General features: G+C 40.9%; 1 protein-coding gene across 18 annotated transcripts in view; it reads right to left on the minus strand.

The window, feature by feature from the left end:
* Positions 1-12,298, minus strand: part of DST (dystonin) — a 494,468-nt gene that overhangs the window by 81,382 nt on the left and 400,788 nt on the right. For all 18 annotated transcript variants that reach the window (XM_019496873.2, XM_019496902.2, XM_059730546.1 and 15 more), the window contains 4 exons: positions 10,276-10,395; positions 9,999-10,106; positions 5,531-5,749; positions 916-1,119 (listed from right to left, as the gene is read on the minus strand). In XM_019496873.2, the coding sequence (XP_019352418.1) occupies positions 916-1,119; positions 5,531-5,749; positions 9,999-10,106; positions 10,276-10,395 (651 nt within the window). The remainder of the gene's footprint in view (positions 1-915; positions 1,120-5,530; positions 5,750-9,998; positions 10,107-10,275; positions 10,396-12,298) is intronic.

Here is a 12,298-nt window from a genome sequence, read left to right on the forward strand (position 1 = left end):
CTGAGCAATCTGAATATTTTACAGTGCTGATTATCTAACACTGATATTTTGCATACGTGAACAAGTGTTTGCTCTTCGTTGGCTACTGTAGGAGAGAGGAGTAAACCCTAAGATTACTGACAGCTAATAACAATTCTCTCCTTCGGTTCCAATGGTGGAAGCCCATGTTTGCAACTGATGTTTCTGAGTTCTAAATACCATGGGCGACTGGTCCTGCCTTAGTCAGGTGGGGCACATGCCCCTCCTGCGACTAGTCCTGTCAACTGGGGCAGGGGTCCCCCCACAGCCAAACCTGCCAATGGTGGGGGTGCGGCGTCCGATCCTGCCAACCAATCTCGCTGCCTTCGCGGCTGATGCTGTGATGGCCGATCACTGTGGCCGATTGCTGCAGCTGCTTCCAGGAGTGGCTGCAGTGATCGACCGGCATTTGCACAGGGGGCACTGGTGCTCCCGCCCCCCTACCCATCACCTAAGCAGCGAGCGCGGCCGGTCAGAGGGTGCATGTGCACCCCCTACTTATCGCCACTGCTAAAATACTTATGTAAAGGGGGCAACATGGATTAGGAACATGCTAATAAGAAAAAATATTTATCCAGATATGAGGAGAAGATGAAAGGCCTAAATTTTAGGCACAAATATTCCTGATATGACCTCAAAATTATATGTTCTGCAACAATAATATTTTGCAAGGACAGCAGAGTTTAATATCCACCAATATATATATAATCTTAACTCTGTAACAAATAGGAAATCAGTGCCATAAACAGTGACATGAGCATTCATTTACTTAAGTAAATTCTAGATAAACTTGCAGTTTAGGCATAAAATACAGACATACAATGATAATGCCTTTCTATATATATTTTGGTATACTTTTCTATTGGAATAAACCCAATTACATTTCAAAATTGATACCTGAGTACACTGAGAAATAGCTTCATCCAGAACCAGTGCTCGCTTTTTGACATCTTCTTTAATTTTACTGTAAAGGGTGTCAGCTGCCACATATTTCTCTTGGATAGAAAAACCTTCTCCTGGGCTTAGTTCCAATAACTGAGGCCCGGTTTTGTTCATCTTATCTATATGAGGCTTGTGCTCGGCAATCAGCTCACGCAGTTGCTATAACAAACCAAACAACTTATCAGTTTCTTGAGCTTACACCATTACATTACAGCTGTCTGCACTTCCAACACATCCAGCTGGCAAGAAATTCCAAACAGATATTCTTCACCTTAACGTATAGCACAAACCACATCAAATATAGTCAATCACTGGCACACCAGTGATGGTTCTCTTTCCAACACTGAATAGCTATGCAGTCGTGAAATGTCACATATATAGTTATAGTGAAAAACTCTATGAACTACATAATGTAGAACATATTATTACATCTCTGATGATAAATATGCATATGATACTGGCAACAGATCCTCCATGTCCTTTTAGAATCCATAGCATTTACAATGACAATAATATTACAGATACTGGCATAAAAATGCTGTATATATGCTTTTCATATAATAGATCTTGAGATTTATGCTATTGTTTACCATTAACTCAAATGTTTTCCATTGAGAAAGCTCTGAGTTCTATATTAATAGTATATTAATATCAAAAGTTTATCCCTAACTTACAAAGTGGAAAGGTGATGTTCAGAAAGGTTAAAGGATGAAGTGAGAGACACAGGACTAGAGTCCTGTATCTACGCCCCCATTTCTTTGCTGTAACCATAAGACCATGCTCCCACCTATACATACTATATTTTTGACAGTGACATTTTAGCCACCGCTGACCTCTCTCTCTCAAAAAAACCCAACCAAACAACTCAAACAATTAATGAAAATCTTTCAGGAATTTTGTGAGGAGCAGACCTTCTGCTTTCCTGATTCCTATGGGTTTTTTTGCATCAGGAAATCTTCAGGACATTGGGAGAATATTTTTTTGTGAGATGCCCAGTTTCCCCTACTGTATTAGCTTTTACCCTCCCTGACAATTCACTTATTCCCAAACCAATCAGACTGAGTATTCTGGTGACAGTTTCCCTTCTGGTGAAATGAATCCTAGTAACCCCTAATCAGGTCCCACTGATGACTGCAGACACACAGTGATTTGTAGTGCCACAACAATTAGAGAGCTTTGGGAGTAGGAACTTTTAGAACCACCTGGGGAGAGCACTACAAAGTCATGAGAAGCACATTCTCTCCAGCCAGAGGGTGAACAGGGATGCAAACAGAAGTGCAGCTCCCAGCTGTAACTCAGAACCATTTTTGCAAAGTGAGTTACAATGCTACTTCAGACCTGACAGAAGTTCACTGTTGGTTCCAGTGGGGAGGGGAATCCAGACAGGTTCCCATGGCAATGGCCAGGGCTCTCTGACAGTGCTCCCTCTTTTCATAATGGGAGGAAGGAAGGGTAGCAGAGGGAGCTGGCTCTTGGGACTTCCCAGATGGTGCTGAAGTGTTTGTTGGGGTGAGCAGAACTGCTTTCTGTGACCAGATCAGGCAAAAATTGTCACTTCTGTCTGCATTGCTTGAGCTTCACTCCTTATCCTCAGTTCTCCCTCCCTCACTGCAGCCTGTCAGTGAAACCAGTCACTTGTGCTTCTCCACTAGGGAAGAGGGACTGAACAGGCTGTCAGCCTCCCAGCTCACCACCCTCCTCCGGAAAGTAGCAAAGACAGCAGCCAGACAACTAGCTGGCTCCCTAACAGCTTCTGAGGATCAGACCTGCAGCATTGCTTGATGGGGCTGTCACTGAGAATACCCCTAGATTGGCATTGGTGTCCCAAAAGCAGCAGCAGCAGAGAAGCTGCTGCTGCTGCTGGGGCTCCAGTGCCAAGCTAACAAAAGAGTGGCAAGATTCTTAGTAACAACCCCAGCAAGCAGAGCTGCAGCTCTGCTCCCCCAAGGCTGTCAGGGAGCCAGCTACTCTCCCCGCCCTCCTTCTTGAAGGTGGGGGAAAGAGTAGAGCACTATGAGAATTTGGGGGTCCAGTAAACCTCCTGTAGTGTACCTGTAACTGCCTACGTGTTACACATGCTGCTAAAAAACCTATCACTACAGAGAAGTTCCTGTTTTAAATAAGAGCTTTTTGTGCTGGATCCAACACTCTGTAGCACTAAAAATAGCCTGAATATGTAGACACTTGCTTTATTTGCCATAACAGTGTACATAGCACCACTAATGCAACGTGTGTCCATAGCCTTAGACACTAAAATCCCTTCTGGTGTTACAGTCCAGAGCACATTGTGAACAGCTGTGAAAAAAATCTGCTTCTATTCCTGAGTCTATTACACTGCAAAATGGACCATGAGCATCCAGGAGTGGGATTCCTGAGCCTCAGCAATTCATTTATCATCCTCCCCAGAAGGAGACACTGATAATGGGTTGGGCCTCCCTAGCTCTCCCTGTAAAGCTGTAAAGGAGATCGCCAAGCCTGGTCTCCCAAGACAACAATGTGGCAATGAAAGCTAATCTAATGAGAGGGGAAGGAAATAGTGTGGAAATTAGATGTTTTTCGTGGGGATCCTCAAAAGTTTAGTTCATTCAAAGGCATCTCTGAACTTCTGGTAGACTATGTACAAAAACAATTCTGGTTTTGGCTGTCAATGGATCCTGAGTAACTGGAACTGACTGACAGTGAGAGCAGTTACATTAAACTTAATCATGTAATCAAAGTTCCTCTTCAATCAGTTGCAACAAGTCATGGTGTTAGGAAAAAAATAGTAGTAGATAAGTACATATGCAATAGAGTCAAACAAGGAAAAATGTGTAAAAGGGTTTTTATAAAATAATTTATTTTAGTTATATGGATATTGTACATGCAGGGAGGAAGATCATACCACGTTACTCAGGTCTCATTCCAGTGGTATAGAGAGTTCTTGGGCTGAGCCAAGGAGTGAACTTCAACTATACTTACCTAAATGCAGGTCATAACTAGCAAAACTAGCAACATTTAAACAGAACATCAAAAAATAAAGTAGAGCACAGAAAACTGAATTAACTTTCAAATCTGTCTCAAATACAACCACAATAGAGCTAAAATAGTGTTATGTCTTTCCCATTTTAAATCTATTTGGGCAACAATTCCAGTCAATCAGGATTTTAGATTACATTACTTATTTGTTAAAGTTCTCTGACTAAACAAACCAATCTTTAGCTAATGGCATGACCTAATGAAAATGCAAATGTAGTCTCTTTTGCAAATAGAATAACTGAAGTCAATGAGGCAAATTGTAAATCATATTGCTTGCAAGTAAAACAAGAACTATTTGGCTCCTGATAACTAATCAAGATATTCTGTAAAGATCATAAAGTTTATCCAGTCTTAATCTCTTAATAGGGAATGTTTGTTCCTCAGGAGAATACCTAGTTTGACAATAACTGGGCAAAGCCAATGCTTATCATGCAGTGTGCATCATCTCTACATCCTCATTAACTAAAGTCTCAAAGAAAACAAAATATTGAGCTTTAAATTAAGCTTTAAATTGATAGAATTAAGGCCAATTATCCATTACCTATAAATACTCTGTTGAAAGTAATATGCACATTGAGTAGTTAATGTAAAACATGATACATGTTATCCCAAATGCAATTTAGCTTGCATGCAAACACCTCTAATAGAACTCAGTCCACCTAAACCACAGTATTCATTTTTATGATTTTATCAGTCAGCTTGGTTTCCTTAATATAAATGTTAGAAACCATATTCAGCAGTAGAAACGACCTACTGCATCAACTGTACCAAAGCACTGTAGGCCTAGCACTCTCTCACTTTCTTTTTCTGTAATGGGAAAATCTAATTGTCTGATTATTTTCCTGAATCACCAGCAATCAAATTAGTTCCCAATACAACAAAAAAAAAAAACTACATTTATATATGTACATAAAATGTTGTTATATATATTTTACATGCAGCCCTTTACCAGCATTATTAATTAGACTTCAACAGGCATCTTGTAATATTATGAGAAGGCTATCCATTCTCAGTAAACAGCTTAAAACTAACCATGGTTATATAAACAGCATTCAGAAAATGGGTAACTCCATTTGTGTTCAATCAGACTGGTAGCTTGGCGCAGAGGAGGAGCTCTGCTTCTTTTAATAGTCAAGATTTCTCCTCTCTGTTCCTTGCCCATAGTTTCCTAGCTCTGTTTGTATCTGTTTATGGTCTTGGTTTGTTCTAACACTGACATCTATGTGAACTTTTCAAGTGTGCTTCTCAGCTCTTTAACTCTTGTGTGCCCTACCTGCAACAATGATGACACATTTCTTTCTTTCTTGTGTTGTCAAGTTTCATTTCTTTTTCTGAAAAGCCTTGTTTGTACACACAGTTTGGGGAAACAGTAAAAGCATGTTAACAAACTGCACACATTTTGGATTGCTACTCTGAAGGAAAACCTTTCTATAATAGTTTACAATGGCATGGAATCGGAGTGTTTGCTTCTTATAATTGCACAATTAGAACTAAGGTTTTTGTACTGCAGTTCTGTTTCTGTAAGTTTTATTTTATAAAATGGCAGCATACTTACCCGATGCTCTTCTTGCTGTTGCTTTAAAGTTTCATATTCAAGAGCCGGAGCAGGAAGCTGCAAAATGACCATTTCTATTTCAGTTAACCACGGCCAAAGCTCCTCATAAGTCTCCCAGAACTGGTTAACCAGAGACTGAGCACGTTCCAGCTGGAGGTTCCTCTCGGAGTTCATTTGATAGACTGTATCATATTTCTGTAAGAGACTTTCCAGTTTCTTCTATAAAACAACATTAACAAGAAATATTAGCATTTTCTGTCTCCTAGGTATTTACAATATTCCTATTACCCAGGTATTTAAGCATCTTAGGATATTTTATTACAACCTGTGCAAAATCTGTTCTTAGTAACATGAGTGTACATGGAGAACTCCTAATTGCAATGGAGTCAATGCACACAGACAAGTTATCAGAATTTGACACGCAACTTTCAAGGTCATCAATAATGTCTGAATTCTGCGTTCAGGAGGCAGAGGACAAAGTTACAAACTATGGAAATTCTATTACACTTAGGTCATTCACTAGGTGAATCTTGAGACTCACTTACACAGCTAAAGTTTAGGAGCAATTCTATTACCCACTTATGGGTGCATAACGAAATGTCTGCACTTCGGAAAGCGATCCTATCCCAATGCGGGTGCTTACAGACAAGGTTTGAGCAAAATGGCCGATCCAGCCGGCCTCCATTTCCCAGCAGTCCCTGCTTGCATGTCTGGGGCTGGTTTCTGTGGAGAACCCAGTCACACCTGCCCTGTAAAAGCTCAAAGCTGGGGTTGCCGTAGAGATCAGCCTCAGCCCTGTTGGCAGAGAACGGGGCGCAGAGCAAGGGGCTGCTCCAGAACTGCTGGGATCTTGTGATGGGGGCAGCTTGTTCCAGAGCTACGGCAGAACCACAATCTGTAGCCTGCACACTCTGGGCAGGGATACACGCCCAGATGTGAGCCCAGGGGCAGAGCTGCAATCCCCTGCCTGTGCGCCCCAGCCCAGAGCATGCAGGCTACAGATCACGGCTCTGCCCTGGCAAGCTGCCCCCATCAGAAGATCCCAGCGGCTCTGGAGCGGCCCCTTGTTCTGTCCTGCTGCACATTCTGCCAGCGTCTCCATGGCAACCCCAGCCTTGAGCTTTCACAGCACAGGTACCCCTGAGGTCTCCATGGAGACCAAACCCAGCCATGTGCAGGGGCAGCTGGGAAATGGTGTCCACAGCTGACCGGTTCTGGCCCATGGGCTGGACTTTGCCCATCCATGTTACAGACCCAGAGAAGGTTGCAGAATCACTCATAGACAATTGTTGACTAACTCAAAGTAATTCTCAACTTCAGTTGTCCCCTAGGTGAATCAAAATTTTACCCTATGTGCTCCTCCATTGCTTTCAACCACAGCTCCGTACTTGGAGCTACCCTAACCCTGGGGGAAGAGAACACTGCAGAGCAGTGGTGCTCAATTTTTTTGCCTGATGGGCTGCTTGGATAGTGCCCAGTCTGTCCTTGGGCTAGATCTGGCTGGTGGTCCCAATCTGGCACCCAGGACAAGTGCAGTGGGGCCCCATTCTGTTGTGTGGAGCAAGGGAGAGGGCAAACCAGCCGCATGACGGAAGGGGGCTTGACCCAGCCTTGTGGTGAAAGGGAAAATGGCCTGGCCCTAACCCAGCCCCCATCTGGCCTCACAGGGGAGGAAGGGGTGTGGCCCAGCTCTGAACTCCCATGCAGGGCTTGGGGTCTGGGAATTTGGGAGCATGGAAGGATGGCTGTATTAACTGCCATTGCTCCCCTGCTGCCAAATTTCCTCATGGGCTGGAAACCATGGCTCTGCGGGTGGGAGGTTGAGCAGTTCTGCTATGGAACACTGCAGTAAGCAGTCTGTGACACTTTCAGGAGTGCAGCATGCTTTTTTCCAGATTTCTATCTAACCCCACTGGCTTCCACATAAAACAAATACTGGCATATGAGTCAATGGAACTAATCTGCCCAGGACTATACAAGCAGTACAGAGAAAGAAGATATGACTTATGCCCTACCCACCTCCCCATCAAATTGCCTCTGAAAGGCAGGATATTATCTTGTCCGTTATAAATAATGAGCATTCAGTGTCCTCTGAGATGCAGTCACTCCTAGGGTAGGTTCATGGTAGCAGTTGCTTCAGAGCACAATACTGCTAAATGATACTAAAAGGAAAAATGCAGAGTAATTTCTGCAACTGAAATTGAAGGAGAACTCTAAATATGAAAATCATGACTAGAAATTCCATTTTAGCCAGGTGCCTCCATGTTAAACCTCCGCTATTATGGAAAGTGTCACATACCAACTCATTCTCATGAGCATTTCCACTTAGCTAATGCAGTGCCTAGAAATTAAATGCCTACTCCAAATCACCTACTTTTTAAGAGACTTCCCTAATAACCAGACTATAGAATAGGCTGGGCATGGTGTACACTGTAGCTTTCCTATTTATGTTAGACCACTAGGCTGCCAAAATGAAAAATTCATGAGGTTAGGAGAGCCAGAAGAGGATACATGGTTCTGTAAGTCCACTAAGTGGGAGGAAAGAAACCTGATTCCTGTTCTTGCTTCCACGATTGTTTATACATGTTACTTTAGACCGTCCTTGGTTAAAAACAGAAATAACCCTGGATAAGAACCCATATCTGGACCACAACAGAGCTGAGAAATCGGGCTCCTAGCTGCTTGAAGTAGACTGCTTCTGTGCATATGCTAGCTGCTTGAAATAGATTGCTTCCGAGCATGTGCAGATGGTCTAGTCCAAGTGCCAAGGGAATTTTTCAGGCCCGAAAAGGAGGCACCTTTTGATTCTTAGCTCCTAAGCAGTTTTGCAGCCACTGGGGAGGGAAGGAGCAGAGATCAATCTGCACAGCTTTGGGAAACACTGTTACCAACATATAATGTACCAACCCATAATTGTTCCCAGTCCTGTACTGAGACAAAGTGCAGTATTCAGTCAGGGAATGGGCTGTCATAAACAGAATTATCACCACCAATCCTGGCAGAATGCAGGTTTTCCTTGGCACTTTCAAAGTACCATTGCATACACACAAAACTCCATTGTTTATAAGAATTGATGCAACAACAGCCCATGCTGGCATGACTATAGCTTATAAGCATTCATCAGAAGGGGGTGACATATTTCTTTCACATATTAGCATGTATTAACCAATGGTTCTGCATTTGTATTAATAACATGATAGTTAAAAGTACATAGTCTAAATTATAACTCTCCCATACTTGGGCATGTGCTAATAAAAATAATTAGCATATCCAATAGCCATACATTTTTCTAGGGAAAACTGCCCATGTTATCATTATTATGAAACATTATATATGGTAGCAAACATAAATGCTAGCCTTGAAAAAACCAAGATCTATAAATAAGCCATTGATTGTGAACCAGAGAATCCTTTTTTGGCAGAACAAGCTACCCTTTAGTATGTTATGTCTTGTGTGTAAATTAAGTACAGAGATGCTATCCAAAGGACAAAACACAAGCTAACACAGAGATAAATGATATTTTTCACTAAGCATAATACAAATATTTAAAAAAGAAACATATGAAATTATACTCTTTCAGTTTCATGGCCACTTATTCAAATGGACTGAATATTTATTTTAGGTTCACTTAAGGGCACAACAAACTTCTTTGTAACTGCAGAGGTTCTGCTGTATAGCCGAATAACTGAGGTTCTGTTCCACAAGGAAGAAGTACACTGAAGGTGGGGGATCTGTTTAACAGGTTGCATTCTTACACATCACTGTTCAGCAAGGAATACAACAGATCTTATAGAGGGTTATACAGATCTTCCTAGTCTCACTCCTCCTGCAGGTGAGTATAAAAAAATTATCTCTGATGTAAATGGGCTAACAGCATCTACAGAGAAGGCCTGTTCCAAACTTAACTGATTTAAGTGGGCATACGACTGAAAGCACTGCAACCTGGAGCTCCACAGCTTCTTTCTTCTCTCCTTGGTGTATCTCTCTGCTGTGTCACCTACTAACACAGCTGAGCAACGAGACCTGGGTTTTAGCCATAATGCATATGACTGTTAATAGAAATACTAATAAAGGAGTCCTAACAGGATAGCACTGCACTGCTAAGGAATATAACTTGTCAATTCTGCTACACTTACTTAAGATGACTGGTAAGATTCTCATCCAAGTTTTCACATAATCTTAAGTACTACTCAACATGGATAAAGATAGATGACAAAAACTCAGAGCCCAAATGAATGCAAGACAATGAAGTACTTTCACTCAGTGTTTGTTTGCTTGCTGAATATCTCCAAGGAAAGGAAAGGAAGGAAAACTTGCTCCTGAAGAGCATTCTTTTTAGTGATATCATTTCTCAGGTAACAAGATGTTATTTCAAATTGATTCCAATTGATTGGGAAAGGAAAGATAACCCAGTGGAAGTGTTTCTTTTTTTTAACCCTCAAGACATCTGTAAGTTATAGCATCCTACCTTCATTGTCTGTTTCTCCTCTTCAGTGCACGTATTCATAATCTCATCCCCAGACTCAACAAGTTCATCAATAATATCTTTATGCCTCAAAATCTCCATGGTGAAAGCCTTGGAAAAAAATGAGAACTTGTCAGCAATCAAGAAAGAGTACATAAAGTGAAAACTATTTTTGAAGAGAACTATGATGGGCTGAAAATTAAATCATGCCAGTATATTTTCTAGACAGAAAAAGCACTGGCCAATAATTCATGTGACAGTTTGAAATGCATTTCTTTACCTTTTGAACTTGGAGCTGAGCAGCAGTCTGGTCTTGCTCAAGCCTAATATCACCCAGAGACATCAGTTTCTTTTCTGTTTCTTCAATCCAGGCTAATTCAGCATCAGCTGCTTGATCAAACTGAATAAGGCAGACATTAATTAATTCGACCAATGTATATACATGGAATCTGAATCGATTGTTTAAAAATGTTTAATGAAGAAAAGAAACAGAATTGTTAGAACATTATTAGTCCATTTCTGTATAAAGTTTTTAGACATATGAAAAGTAGAGTTCAAAATGGTACTGCAAAATTTAAGGAGAATCAGCTTAATTCATAACCATGACAAAGCAGCAACATTAAAAGACAGAAATTAGCATACTTTACTCAAACCTACAAATCTCTACCATGCATCCTAAGATCAAAGAGGAATTTAGATTTCCTTTAAGAGGAATTTATATTTAGAATTTTTCCTCGAATATTATGAGTCTCAATTTCATACTTAAAAAGCTTTTATCATTATAACTGTGATCCTCTTGGGAAAATATGACTATAAACCTATAATGTTCATTGGTATCCTTACATCTAGCTGAGTTTCTCCAATATTAAACATTAGTATGAAATTATGGCTCTTATTTAAGCCAGTCCCAGACTCCCACTAACTTGAATAGAGAGGATTTTATCCTAAAACTAGACGGTTGATTGAGTGGAAAAATGCTCTTTGGGCATTGGGGTACACCCTTTCTTGCTCCTAAAGATTGATTTTAATTTAGAATGATTTAATACTTTAATAATTTAAAACTCTTCTCAGGGAATTTCTGGGGGAGAGTGGAGGTTGGGGATATGTGCAGAGGGTAGCAAAAGTTATATAAAGAGGTACATGTAGCAATAGACTAGTAGAAGTATGACAGTAGATCTACAGGAATATACTCCCTCTTCAACCCAAGTCTACCACTATATTTTGGCACAGGTGCAATTGGGGCACAAAAGGCTCATTGGCAATTCTGATGTGAAGCAATCAGAAGAGCAATATGCTGAATGCTGATTTACTCTGGAATCTGTCCCAGAGAGCCACAGTGGGAACTGGTGGAAACTGAGAATTTTATAGCTGGCCTTTGTTTAGGCCCCTAAATGTAAGTGTAACCAGTTGAAAATCCAGCACCAATCGTGAGTGCTGAGCACCTGACATTCTGATCCCAAGCTGTTTTAAAAACCTGTCAAAATGCATTATGCCATAACATGTTCCACGTGTTGTGACTACCAAGCTCTTCATATAGCTCTGTCCTAGCACTGATCACACCTGCCCCCACTTATGCTGTGAGATCTGCCTGTTTATGAGTCTGTAGCTGCAGAGCCACCAAGGTCTTATTCCTGCCATGTCTGTCATGTATTAATGCTTTATTATGAATCATGCATAACAAAAAACAAGGTAAGCCTGAGATTTTATTCCCTTATGAGTCAGTTTTTATCATCTTCTTAAATCCATTTGTTATATAAAACAGAGCACAAACATTTTTTCCACTAGCTGTCATTTTTCATTTATGGTGAGAGAAGGTAAGTTTGTTCTAAATATTGTGGTTGCCTAAAAGAATTGTATGCTTTGGATCAGCCTGCATTATAGTACTAATGCCAATATATACATCAGTGGTGTTCAAGCCATGACTCTAGAGTTGCATGGGGCTTTTGGGGTCCTAATTCTTCTGAAATCCATCCATCTGATTTTACCAAAAAAGGAAGGGGAGTGGATGGTTCTAGAAAGAGCCGCAAATTAACTGAGACATGACTTTTTGTCATTGCATATTCATGGATATGACACTGAATCCACGCATAATGGAAGACCATCCATGGTGCAAACATGACAGAGAAACATTTGGATGCTGTGGCACAACCCTTTTGTTTCAGTCTCAAATTTCCTTTTGCTGATGAAATGGCTTTTCCATGTTGAGTTCCTAGGTGTAGTTTGCACGTGCAGTGTGTTGAAGAATGAACACTAAAAATGGCATATTATGTATCAGAATTTCAGACAGTGTTTTATTGCCATTA

This window comes from Alligator mississippiensis, chromosome 1 (genome assembly GCF_030867095.1).
Source record: "Alligator mississippiensis isolate rAllMis1 chromosome 1, rAllMis1, whole genome shotgun sequence".
In the NCBI taxonomy this organism is placed as follows: Eukaryota; Metazoa; Chordata; order Crocodylia; family Alligatoridae; genus Alligator; species Alligator mississippiensis.